The sequence below is a fragment of the Sorex araneus genome, chromosome 4 (assembly GCF_027595985.1).
Source record: "Sorex araneus isolate mSorAra2 chromosome 4, mSorAra2.pri, whole genome shotgun sequence".
NCBI classification, from domain to species: Eukaryota; Metazoa; Chordata; class Mammalia; order Eulipotyphla; family Soricidae; genus Sorex; species Sorex araneus.
The window spans coordinates 30,086,625-30,100,963 of NC_073305.1; the positions used below are offsets into that span (position 1 = coordinate 30,086,625).

At 36.3% G+C, this 14,339-nt stretch overlaps 1 protein-coding gene across 2 annotated transcripts in view; it reads right to left on the minus strand.

The window, feature by feature from the left end:
• Positions 1 to 877: 877 nt before the first annotated feature.
• The window catches only part of GADL1 (glutamate decarboxylase like 1), a 199,127-nt gene continuing 185,665 nt past the window's right edge, over positions 878 to 14,339 (minus strand). For both annotated transcript variants that reach the window (XM_004603847.2, XM_055135746.1), the window contains one exon: positions 878 to 4,485. In XM_004603847.2, coding sequence (XP_004603904.1) covers positions 4,312 to 4,485 — 174 coding nt within the window. In that variant the 3' untranslated portion in view covers positions 878 to 4,311. The remainder of the gene's footprint in view (positions 4,486 to 14,339) is intronic.

Genomic DNA, 14,339 nt, shown 5'->3' on the forward strand with positions numbered 1-14,339 from the left:
CACCAGCAGACTCCACTGTCCGAAGACTGACTCTCATCCAGAAATTAACCTGATGAAAATTTGGGTATGCTGATCTTTGTGACTGAAATCTCCTAACTTTCTTGGGCTTGGGATGAGCTACGTTCTGCCACCTCCCATACTGCCAGAAGCCCAGGTAGTTCCATGCACACCACAAAGCCACCACCCAGTTAAAGATTTAACTCCAGCTGTATCACTAGTTACAAATTATGGACCTTTTGGAGCACGTGTCTGAGTGACGTCTCCAAATTGTACAACACTGATAATCCAGTGTTTGGGATTATCAGATTGGATGGGATGTCATGTGAAAAGCAACCAATCTCAACTAACAAAACATAAACATAGAAGGCTTAACCTATAGCAACATTTTAGCAATCCTTCACATAAGGAATTAATTCCTCCATTGGTGAAGTACAAGAATTTACACTAATTTTCTTCTAAGAAAATATATTTTGATCATTCCATTAGCAATTTATTGATAATAAGCAATATAAAATAAGTTATCGAGGGCCTGTTATGGAGGCAGGCTCCATGGTGGTTGGAAAGATAAGAGACAATGTGGAGGGAAGGTGAAAATGGTGGTGGCATTGGTGTTGGAATATTGAATGCCTGTAACAAATCATTATGAACAAGTGTGAAAACCACAGTGTTTACATAAAATGTAGGGGGGAAATTTATGTAAGTAGATTTTACCTATTTCATTTAAAGTACAAAAGATAGTAGCACAGAATTTCTTAAAAGTTTTATTAATGACAGTAAGGCATGACTATTACCATAATAAAACCCAAATATGAAATAAAATTTAATGAAATATATCTTTGACTACAGAGTTTAAGACTTACTTATGTAAATAAGAAGCAGCATTTTATTTTATTAAAGGTTTTTATTTTTCTTATTTACATAGGTTAAAACAAAATATCACAAATTGGCTCTTGCTGATTTATTTTCTGATCATAGTTGGAACAAGTGATATAAGGTAAATTCATTATGTGCCTGAGGGGGCAGATGGGGATGGGTGAGAAAATAGGGACATTGAGGGAGGAAAGCTTACACTGGTGGTTGGATTGATATTGGATATTGGAAATGTCTGAAACAACTTTGTTTATAATGAACAACTTTGTAAATCATGTTATTTTTAATAAAAATAATAATTTTTAAAATGTCTATTAAACTATTTTTTCCTCAAGTCTCATTAAATATCCACTCCTTTACTTCACTAACATACTCTATCAACTATACTCTTAACTGATTTCAGAACTAGACCCCTAACCACCACTTCCTTCACTGCAACTCTATTATATTCAACTCTACTGTAAAGTATCATGTTGTAAATTTCCTCATTCTGGTCTCTAGGAGTCCATTTACACCCAAGTACACCTTACTTTTCAAACAGTAAATAGAGGGATACTAAAATTCAAATTGAATCACTTCACTGCCCTGTTCAGTTTCTCTAATACATGCCCCTCTACACTGACTAGAAAATACTTCTTTGATTTCATTATTTACCCCTCCACCACGTCATCTCTTCTATTCCCAAGCCATACTTACCTCCAAGTTGGCTTCTGAATGTTCCAGAAATGCTGCTCTTAGGGTGCTTGACTTACTAAGCATCCATGTATAACTCTCTTTCCCAGACATTCACATTGTACTCTCCCCTACTTTATCTTCATTTAAGTGTTACTTTATCAGAGGATTTTTATTAGCCTTTTCCCAATAGCACACCCCAATTCATTCTTATATCCTTTTACTGTATTTAATTTTCTTCAAGACACTTTTCATCACCTGACATTACATATTTACTTGTTGATTGTCTGCTCTAATTACATGGAAAACTTCAGAAAAGTAGTAACTTGGTCAATTTTGTTGACTATATGTCTCCAACCTCCAGGCAACTGCCTGGCACATAGGAGGCATATTGTCAATTTTTAAAAATGATTTGATGCAGAATAATTAACCTTTAATCAAGTAATTGCTCTTGACCATTCAGTAAACTACCTGATTGAATGTGGCGTATATGAACATTTTAAGGAAATATTTTAAGAAATATTTCCTTAAAATGTTAAGAAAATGTTTTAAAGAAAAATCATGGAATTTTTAAAGGTTCTGGTAATGGTTTATTTTCATTGATCAAGAGACTGTCATTTCTATAAAAAAGTGGCACAGCAGAAGCTATGCTGTGATTATAGTATTTTCTCATGAATTTCACAGTAAATGAAGAGAGACTAAATGAGACAAATCCATACTTTGCTTTAACATGTTTTCCATTTTATTCGAAGTGTTAATTAAGAAACTGACAGCTCCCAGTCTACTGTCTCAATTATTTAGTTAAAATGCTAACTAAGCCCTGTTCAAGTTTAAAAATGTATTGCTACAATTCAATAAAGAGAAGATGACAAGAGAAGGAAAATCAACTACACTAAATGAGTGCTAAAATTGCCTTTTATATCATGAAACTCAAATAATTGCAAACATCAATGTAGAGCACATTCTATGTAGAAATCAAAAGAAAAGGGCAATAAAAATGTAAGACACCAATACACAAACATACATATAAATAGCTATCACCAGAGACTGAAGTAATTCAGTGAAAAGTTGCAACATTTTCTTTGACCAATCAAGATAATAAGACACCACATACCCTAAAGCAAAAATAAGGAATAAAGACAAATAGGATATATTTGCTTCATATTCTTCAAATTTTAAGTAGATAAAAAATTTAGGTATTATGAAAAGTTCACTGACTATGCTAAATCTAATATTTGGATAGTCTAAATATTTGCCTTCCAAAGGAGAGATCTAATTTGACTCATAATCTTCCCCCGTTGAACTCTATAACTAAAACTTTGAATTCTGCTCACTTCTGAGTCAAAAATATCCTCCTTGAAACCTAGAACCAGGATTAGAGACAGAATTGCAACCATCCATACACAGGAGAAATTTACAGTGCATTGGAAGGCCTCTAATTCCCAGATTCTCAGCCAAACATAAAGGACTTAACCAGCCACTACATTGACATTTCAATGCTTGAGAAAGGTAATGTTTTATAATCTAGCATTTCTTTCTGGTTATTTTCTATAAGTAAGAGCAAGGCAAGAAACAGGCCATTAAATCCAAGATAGGTACTATAGTTAAAAGTATTAAAAACATACATAGAGACACTTGATGCTAATGAATGACACACTGGTAAAGTGAATTAAATCTACTGCATTGATTGGTGTCTGACTTTTATCCATATCTCTAATTTAAATAATTAGAATATAAAATAGTTCATTTTGACTTTTGAGAATATTTAGCCGGCATAAAAATATCTATCAACATAAAGATCTCATATAGTCTCTTTTAAAAAAAATAGTTTACCATGTTGATGCTCTTAAAATGTGTGCCACAGATGCCACAGAATTATATGCTTATCTCTAATTTAAATAATTAGGATGGAAAATAGTTCTTTTGACTTTTGAGAATATTTAGTCAGTGAAATCTATCAATATAAAGATTTCATATAGTCTCTTTAAAAAATAGCCTTAACATGTGATTAACCTTAAAATGTTGCCAGATGCCACAGCATTTTCCAAGGTTTGCTCAATTGCCCCTGAAAGAGTAGATAGACTTTGCTGGCAAAATATCAGTGATGATTCCATCTAAATAGGTTTTTGACCACAGGTTGATATATTTTGCCTACCCACATGGAGGGCTCACACAGGAAACTGTTCCCCCACCCCACCTCCCAACACCATCCTGAATTGCTAATTCAGTTGGTCTCTGGAGAGACAGACTTAGAATCACTCCTGGTGGGCTTGGGGAACTATGTAGGGTACCAGAGATTGAACCTGGACCAGCAGTGCACAAGGCAAACACCCTACCTGCTGGACGATCACTCTGGTCCCAAAACAATCCAAATTTTTAACAAATTCTCAGTGACACTGAGGCTACTAGTCTAGGAATGACACTTTTAGGACCTCTGTTTATAACTATTAATTTATGTTCCTTAAAATGTAATGAAAGCTTAGACACCAGGTCCCACATGATACTTACTAAAATTCTCTTCAAGGCTCTGTCACAGAGACAATTCTTGAGAAATCCATTTTCTATTTTCTTCCTTATAGAGTCAACAGTATTCTGGTAACTACAAATCATTAACACTATTTGCATTGCATTTTGGTTTCACTGGGCCTGAAATAGCATGTTTCCTATTTCTTACCAGAAGGATTGTAAATTCCTATGTATCCCCAGATGCCCATGGTCTATAACACGCCCTAGACCAGGATCCATGACTCTGGGAGACTAAAGCCATAGCTACATGTCTCTACCAAGCAGGTCAATCTCATCCAAGAGGAAGTCCATGTCCTCTCTGCTCACTTGAGGGCTGATCACCACCTGGCGGAAGAAGTTGACCTTCCCCCGATGGGGTTGGTAGCCCAGCATCAAACTTCCCTTCTTCATCATCCTCTCCTTTATGGCTGGTGCAACCTGCAGGGGTGAGATGAGGAGAGAAGCTGAAAGGCCAGAATAATGAGGGATTACAACAGCACTGTACCCAGCCATTTGATATTCACTGATATCACTGGCGTGGGTCCCACTCTCATGTGCACAGAAGGCCAATGTTAATAATAATAATCTATTGAGAAATTACAGCAAATGGAGATGGATTCCAGTGAAATAAGTATATTTTAATTCTCCTAGTCATCACAACAAATTCCCCACCCCAAGGGAGATACTCCTAATGTCTGTTAGTAATACCTAAAGATGAGGGAATTGAGGTGCAAGGTTTTGAAGATTAAATAGCCAAGGTTCTGTGTTTGAGTGTGCGCCAAGATTTAAGAGCAGGCAGTATCACTCCAAGTCCACACTCTGAAACCTAACTCATTACACAATGCAGTTTTACTACTAAAAACAAAGTGCATGAGTTTTACCTTTTACTGGAGGAAAATGGAACTGGAGGGGGTCATGATAAGAAAAGTAGGTCAGAAAGGGAAGGAAAGGGCAAAACAAATATTGGATAATCTTACTGATAGGTGAAGAAACAAAGCAAGGATACATGCACTATTTCATGCAAATAAGCCCTTGGACTGTGATCACAGAATTGAAGTTACTCATGAGGAAGTTGGATGAGTGAAATGGTCCAATGGAAGGTGATGGAGGGACATTGACACGTGGGTGGTATAGTAACATTAAGCCACAAAAGCATATAAATATTTAAACTCCCACAACAAATATTAACTCAACAAAAATGAACAAAAGAAAAAATACATCTACACATTTCTTTACATAAGAATATTTTTAGACGTTGATCTAAGTATTGCTGTAAATATAAGTACAGAGCTAGGGAGAAATCTTATTAACTGTTAAATCCAAATAGTGGGTATATGACTTTTTCTTTTATCAACTAACCTGGCTGACTCTTATGTGTGCTTGAATGTTTTAAAATGGAATAGTTAGAAAAAAGAGTTTTTAAAATTCATGTGCCTTTGGGAATCACTGTCACTGTCATCCCGTTGCTCATCGATTTGTTTGAGCAGGCACCAGTAATGTCTCTCACTTTGAGACTTATTGTTACTGTTTTTGGCATATTGAATATGTCACGGGTAGCTTGCCAGGCTATGCCATGCGGGCGCAATACTCTCGGTAGCTTGCCAGGCTCTCCGAGAGGGGTGGAGGAATCGAACATAGGTTGGCTGCGTGAAAGGCGAATGCCCTAGCACTGTGCTATCACAGTCTCAAAATTTTCAAATACTATACTCACAAATTTGCCCAAACTAAAAAGTTTTCCAGTTCATGCACATTGAATAAAGCTGTCATAAATGGAAAGAAACTACAAATAAGTATTCATGAATTGATGATACCAAAGAAAAATACTAATCCAGGTATTAAGTGTAATTCTAATCTAAATATTAATATTTATTAGTTTAGTAATGGAACATATGTGAAATATAAATATGTTGTCTTTTATTAAGGGGTGTAAATTTGGAAATAACATGAAGAAGCCTATGGTTCTAGATATAGTGAGAACAATGTGTCCTGATAATGCAAATGTATAAATGTTTCTAAAGGTTTAATGTTTGCAGAAATGCAGAAAGTAGTACAATTTAAGAATCACAAGGGAAAACAGCCCATTTTGAAATCAGCGTGACCACCAAGAAGGTTAAAAACTTTGAAAAATTGTAAATTTTTGAAAACTAATGTATTCTTGCTATTTTGGAAATGCAAGCAAAAGTGTCCCACTGTATTTTAACTCTTTAAAACTGTCCTAGTGTATCCTAGATGAATATGTGGAAAGGGAATATAATGAGTTTCTATCCCCAGGAAGATGAAATTTTGTTCCTCCAGAGGAAGGCATGCATACATAAATGAAACTCGACTTGGTGTGCTTTAAAAGGTATTATGTAGACAAGTGTCATAAATCTCAGTTCCCATGTGCCTCTCTCATATTGTATCATTCCCACCCCACTCTAATTTTTAAGTTTCCTACATTTTGTTAGATACTTCCCTCAAGACAAGCCAAACTGCTTCACCTGACACTCAACATAATCTTGATTTGTTCCAAAGCTTATGAAAAGAATTGGGTGTTTTAAACCTCTGAAGATAAACTATGCTGGAGTCAACCACAATGTCTCCCCAAGGGATGAGCAAGAGTAATTTTACCTAAACCCTTTTTTCCCTCTCCTCATTAATTTTATGACTGAAACCCTTAGAAAACACAAATTTTGCTGTGCCAACAACAGCAAATGAAATACCAGGTAACAGCAATCACTTTGTCATTCTAACAAAGATTGGTAGTATAAGGAAATATTAAAAGAAAGTGTCAGTATTTTAAAGAGAAAAGGATGCAGATTTAGTAGATGAGGGGCTAAAGGTCTAGTATAGGGGGTTGAGTGTTTGCCTTGCATATGGCCTACCCAGGTTTGATCCCCAGCATCCCATATGGTCCTCTGAGCTCCACCAGGACTAAATTCTAGGTGCAAAGTGAGGAGTAACCCCTGAGCATATCCAGGTGTGGCTCCCAAAATTAAAAAATAAGAATAGATAAAATTATTAATGAGTTTGTCTAGTGAAAAATTGTGAACCCTCAGTTTCAATAAATTTCTGAAAACATGTCAGATATTTTATTCTGATCTTTTTAGGAATAAAAATCAGTCAGGATTAAATAAACATCATCTCTAATCCCTCTGTAAATCTTAATAACAAATGTCCAGTAGATGCTGAAAGCCAGAAGTTAGTAGGCACTTCTCCACTATACCTAGGCTGCACTCTGATTGTATATGCACTTGTATAGTACCGTATAACCCGTTCATGTCTCACTGGAATCCTTGAATTTGTATGTGCCAAACATCAGTTTCCCTTCACAGCTGTTTAGGTTAGTATCATTTGTTATTAGAATAACAAAATCTGGTGAAAAAATACATAAACAAGTAGAAGGTAAATATTGAAAGAGTGCTTTATTCATAAACTCAGTTAAAGTCTTTGGAAATATTAGTTCAAGGGAGATTGCTATATGGTTTTCTTATCAAACTAGAACATGCTTAGAGAAACGGATAGGGTTTAAACAAAATCTTTGGAATTCAGGTTGAGTCTGCACAAATATGCACTCAAGAGCCCACGCTCACAAGGAAACTTAAGAAACCTGCACTGAACATGACAGAAGCTGATTTTCTGGAAGTCCTTCATGAAATAACCCCCACTGCAAGAACCATTACCTTGCCACATGCAAGGCAAGGGGAGCAGGATCTTCACATGGAAAGATGGAGACATAAATGCACATAGATTTGTTTAAGTGGAAATATCTTAATTATGTGTACATGACATTCTTTCCTGGGCTGATGTGCCATTGCTACATGCATGCGTGTGCACAAGTGTGTGCACAATCACGTGTAATTTAAACTTCTACCCACCTGTTTTCATTTCCAACTCCTAAATTCTACCTTTTTTTGGTCACTGAGATGCAGAATTATGGTCCAATGTAGCTGCTATTTATTTTCAGTTCAAAAATATTTGAGGATTCTTGAAAGGGAACTGAAGGATGGAGAATGGACATAGCAACTGAGCTGTGTTCCTCAATACAAAAAAGACCTCATTCACCTGGGACACTATCAGTCAGAAGAGTCACAAATCTTGTAGGTCTGTGGATTTTTTAAAAACTAAAGTGTCCCTCCATGTTCATTTTCATTCTTCATAATCATTTCCATTTTCCTCTAGGTACGCAGGATTTATCTGACTCTCTTTTATCATTAAAGTTTAAAACAGGCATTTTCTTGGCTCCAGTCTAATTTACACTGTCTATTCCTGTTTACATTTCAAAACATCTATTTTCCTTCACACAATGTTTTGTGTCTTATAATTGGAGAGAACTGGAATTTTGATTCTAGCTCATCATGTGCCAGAGCCTCACGAAGAGTAATTATCAAAACGAATGTCACGTTTACACTTAATTTAAGCAAACCAAAACCAGTTTGTACTGTGAGAAAGAAAGGTAAGAGTAAGAGGATCATGGGGATATTCTGATGTTTCTGGTCTCTGCCATTTGCTTGTAAGACATTAAGAATGCACTTCCCATGAGCAAAGCACATGGCATAAGAATCAAAGTCCTAAGTCAAAGTTGACCACCGAATTTTTAAAAATTATAAATATTTTTATGGCACATAGACAAATAAGGTCTTGACAGTGACACGTGTTTTTATTTATGTATTGATGAATATAAGCTTAACTTCCAGAAGTAATTATAAAGAGGTGGTAGGGGCTGGCCTCTTTTGTCTATAAATAAATGGATAAAGCAAGCTATAAGAGTACCACCATTCAGATTTAGCAAACCTGTTACAAATTACTGTAGCTGCTGTTATACCTTACAATGTGTCCAATTAAAAATTATTTTTATAATTTGGGGACAAAGAATGTTCTTATTCTTAACAAGCTTATCACCTTTACACTTAAAAAAAATCATTTAAAAAAATTCCAGGCATAACCCCAAACTGGGTAACTTGAATATTCTCTTTTGCTGATCACAGCAGAGAAACAGTCCTAATCTGACAGAATGGAATATTCACAGGGGAAAGAAAATATGCACAAACTAAATGTAAGTATTCGAATATCGCCCCTAAATGGAGCATGCATGGGAGAAAGCAATTTGGCAGGAGTGAGATTGCTTTCCAGCTCTCAATTATTTTACTGCTGGTTTTTCTTCAAATTGTAAATCAAATTCTTTTCTCGTGCCTCAGTGCACCGGCCCCTGCATCTTAAGTGGAGGAAGATCCTGACATTTCTATTTGGTTGCACAGAAACTTAATCGACACATTTCTATAGGACGGCTGTTTTTCCCCTTAAATTATGTTCCAGCAATGATTTAGTCATTTAAACAGAAAGTTGTTGTCATACCCCTACAGAATATAATAGTACTTGATACTTAAAAGTTGCTTAAACTCAAGGAAAAAGAGAGAAAACCTCTCTCTCATTCTGCCAAGGAGTCAGGTACATTGATAGCCTTTTATTAAAATATATTATATGACTGTAAAATAAATTCTAAACATTTATTACCTATGTGATGATACCATTTTTTTCCCTATGAAAGTACTTCTCAGTCTATGAGGAAGGATTTTATTTTCCAAATTATTACAGACGCACTTTAGTGAAAAAAAAAGTTAAGCTAGTTTCTAATTACTATGGGAAATGCATAATAATTTAAAAAACTATGAGCCCAATTTTGTTTTTATTTAAAAATGTAACAGTATAGTTACTGTTAGGTTGCTGTAAAGTTTCTGAATAGTAGCTACCAATTTCCATCTGGAGCTTAGGCAGGCTGGTTAACCCCCAGTTCATGAATCTGTATGGGGGTTAGGACCACATTTGAAAGACTAGTGCTGTTTTCACTTCCTTAGTTCCATGGAGGTATGTGTTATTTTAATCATGAACTTGAGGTCATTTTTATACTGATTTCTGCAAAATTCCTGTGCCATCATCTACCTAAATGTTCCTTGTAGGATGACATTGCTGTGTCCTTCCCCCCTTGCCACAAGGAGTTTAGGCTTATTGCAGTCACACCCAACAAGGTGTTCCTGAGTCACTCCCATCCCTTTGGTTAGCTGTAATCATTTCTCTATGCTCTCTTCCCCGTCATCTGACTCTGTTAATTTTTAAGGTCAGACCTTTCTAGGACACTGAACTTATATTATAAGTTAATATTGCCTTTCTCCTCTCCTTATGTCTTTTGAATAATTTACTTTAAAGCAATGTCCTTTTTGTATAGACACAAGAAGACAATAGTACGCTTTTGTAACTTGGGATTTAATTGGCTTCGAATATTATTCATTCCTGGGCATCTGCTTTCTCCACTTAAGCCTCAGTTGCCCTCAGTTCCTAGCACCCCCCAAAAGCAGGGTCCCGACAAGGAACGGAACGGATCCAGGGTAAGCGGTGAGTTATGTGCTACCTTGGCATCAAGATGGGCCTGGCCAAAGTGCCTAATTCTTAATTATAAGTTAAGAGCTTGATCATGGACAAATGCTGTCATGATCCAAAAGTAACAATGAGACTAGGATCCTCCTAGGGATAGGAAAGACTAATCTGGCCTGAGCACTGTAGTCTGAGATCGAGATGGTCCCAGGAGAGCAATTCTATAAGCATAATGCATTTCTTATTGTGTCCATAAAATATAATTAATGTTTTGAATGCTTATATGTTTGCTGGACGAGGAGAGGAGAAACACACTCATGGGACTCCGCCCTTGGGTGGATCCTCCTGCTGAAAGAGAATTTGTCCTAGAAGCAGCATCCCCTGAGGGGAAGAACTTTACCCCTATTGATTGTGACCACACCTATGTGTAAACCCCAAACCCCCTCATGCTGGGGGGATTTAACTAGGCTGTAAGAGTGGGTTGGGGGGCGAGATCCAGAGCCGGGGAGAGATCGAGAGCCAGAGCTGGGAGAGAAGCAGAGGGAGAGACAGGAGAATGAAATAAACGACAACTGATAGAGCAACTGGTTTGGCCCTCATTTCCTCTGCTGTCTGCCCCATGGTCCCAGGCCGCTCTGGCTGGGTGAGTGGCCTGGACCGAACCCCTGAACCCGGGGGTGGTCTACAGGGAGAGTCACTGGGGCTCTTCTCCCCCTGGTAGATGCTTTTTACATTCCTCATAGTCAAATCTTAGAAATGCTTACATTATAATGGCTTTTCAGTGAAACCATAAACCCAATCAGGAAGTCCCTTTATCAGTTTTCAAAATATACTCCAGAGATTACAAAAGCCAATGGCTCAAAATAGTGTAGGCTTTAGGATCTTCCTACATTGCCCATCAATGGTTATGTGGGTGAGAGTCCATTTTTGGCCTGTGAACTATTTAGGCTCCCTAAAGTGAGCCAAAAGAAAAATCCAGCAAAGAGGAGGAGCCCAGACTTGTAACCACTAACTTGTGCTATTACTGAAGAAGGTCAGTTTCTGATAAATTCAGAGAAATTTGCATTGGGCCAAATCCTTCCCTAAACCATGAACAAACTGATATGCCTCCAATTCCAGATTTTATAGATATTTTCTTAATTTGAGTTTAATTAACTTACATTGCATTTTCTTTAAAATTGCCAAAATTTCAGGGGCCGGAGCGATAGCACAGCGGGTAGGGCATTTGCCTTGCACACGGCCGACCCGGGTTCGATCCCCGCCATCCCATATGGTCCCCCAAGCACCGCCAGGAGTAATTCCTGAGTGCAAAGCCAGGAGTAACCCCTGAGCATCGCTGGGTGTGACCCAAAAAGCAAAAAAAATAAATAAATAAAATTGGCAAAATTTTATTGAAACTGTCACTGTCACTGTCATTGATTTCTTTGAGTGGGCACCAGTAACATCTCCATTGTAAGACTTGTTGTTACTGTTTTGGCATATCGAATATGCCACGGGTAGCTTGCCAGGCTCTATTGAAACTAGGAGACTAAATTTATAATAACATGAAATCTACAAAAAGCGTGGGTAAGCAAGAAGACTAATAACCTAAAGAATAAATTACAGGGGCTTTATTGTAAACAGATTTTTAAATATATTACCTAAAGGGGATATATCAAATACAGGAAATTATACATACATTTTATCTACACAAAGTTACCCATATAATTTTTAAATCTATACTAAACTTAATGTTCTCTTCTGTATCCCCCAAAACAGAGCTTATAGTCATACCAGAGTTATTCATTGTTATCTGGATTTAAGCAAATAAATACTGAAGAAGCAATATAGAAGGGGCTAACTAAGTAGTTATATTCTGATGTTAGTTATTCTAGATCTGGGGTGGCAAATTTGTTTTTCTATAAAGTTCCAACAGTAAATATTTTAGGCTTCATAAAGCATATAATCTCTACTGGAAATATTCTTCTTGGCCATTATTGCTTAAAATACCCTAGAAAATAATATATAAACAAATGAGCCTCATTGTTATAAAAAAATTTATGGATGCTTTTCCTCTGCAATGAAATATTTTACTACTTTACATTGTATTTCCACCACTTAAACACTTCAAAGCCAACTGCTAATTCTAGTCTGTAAATAAATAGGTGATAAGCTAGATTTTGCCTGGGACATCATTTCTAAACTACAGGATCAAAATGGAAAAATATTTTATAATATGTAAAATCTATCTCTTCAAGGATAAAGTGCATAAAACACTGTGATCATCTGGCTCCTTTTAAAAATCCTGCCCTGATCCAAGAAATTATACAGAACTTGAATTCTGTAATTGTGAGTGAAATCAAAGCTTCAAAGAGGTGGGCAGGGCTGATTCTAGGACTTTCTTCCACCGCATAGATTTGTGAACAATCCCCAAACAAAATTTGCTTTAGATTCTATACCCAAACATTCTGGTTCCAAATAAAACACATCCTACAAGTTAGCTTGACATGGATTCTCCTAAATTGAGTTAAAATGTAATTTATGAACAGGGCTGTTGTGAAATATACTTTAGACCTTGTATCTACCTCAAAACTTCTTCTGGAAACTATAACAAGCTACACTGCCTTTATCATTAAGTCAAGTTTCTTGGTATAGTCTGGGGACATCTTGAATCATCTGAGGAAGAGATGCAATGAGGCTCAAAGTTGAAACTAGAATTCAAGGCAAGAATAATATGAACACCCAGAATTTAAATGGATGAATTCCAGTCTAAGAGACGGACTAGCCTCCCTGCACCATGAGGAAATTTCAATGAGTTTTCCATGTCCCTTCTTTCTGAGTAGGTTATAGGTCAGTTCAGCAGCAGTCCAGGAAACAAGAGTTTCCCTTGCTGCCCTTAGGAGACAGTCTACACAAGCTGAAGGTCAATAGACTATGTTTAAAAAGCTACAGGAAATAGAATACCCAAATTTTCAAGTCAATTCATTAATGTCTCAAATATATATCACTGTGAGACAAGTACCATCATGGCCCTTCCATGAGACAGTGAGTGTAAGAGCACTGAAGTTTCAAATACAAATTAACAGCTTTCTTTTTCTTTTCCTCTTTCTCCTCCACTCTCTCTTCTCCTCTTCCTTTTCCTGTTTTGTTTATGGATCATACCTGGAAGTGCTCAGGGGTTACTTCTGGTTCTGTGCTCAGGGATCATTAAACACTGCAAGGTATTCAGGGGGACCATATATTATGTATGGGATTGAGCCCAGGTCAGTCAAGTGCAAAGCAAATGTTCTACCCACTGTACTATCTTGGCATCCCAGCTTTATTTTTATATTTTACAAAGGTATATTTGTTTTTCTATGACTTGTTTCATTGAGCAAACTCCCATGTAATGTTACTCATGTGAAATATAAAGAAAGCAAACAAATTAGCTAAAACACAAAAATAAACTTTTATACTATAAAACCAATTTATTTTCTTTATTTCCAGAAAGAAAAAAAGAACAGGTAAAGGGAAACAGTTGCTGAGAGAATAGAACTAGACTTCTAGTGTTAATGCAATGTACAGATGTAGAGTTACAGATATTGGTTTTTAATCATGAATATCTGAAACATATGCTATATTACTTCAATGAAATAGTTTCATAGTAAAAAGTTTGTTAGTAAGATGGAAAGCATGTAATTCTGCTCACGAAGGAACTCAGCAATATATGTGACATATAAGATCTTCCTAAAATCTAGATGAATGTTTTTGTCTTTAAATCGAATGTCTGAGTTTCTTTTGACTATAAATAAGGACTGAATTTTCCCTTTTATATGCAACTTAGAACCTGTTATTCATCTAAATATATGTCCTTCAGTTTGCAATCTCTATGTTACCAGGAATTCTGTTGCTAAATGAACAACTATAAGAGAAAATATTTTTTTATGTTCTAAACATACATGGTCCAAAGATGAAAGTGCATATTG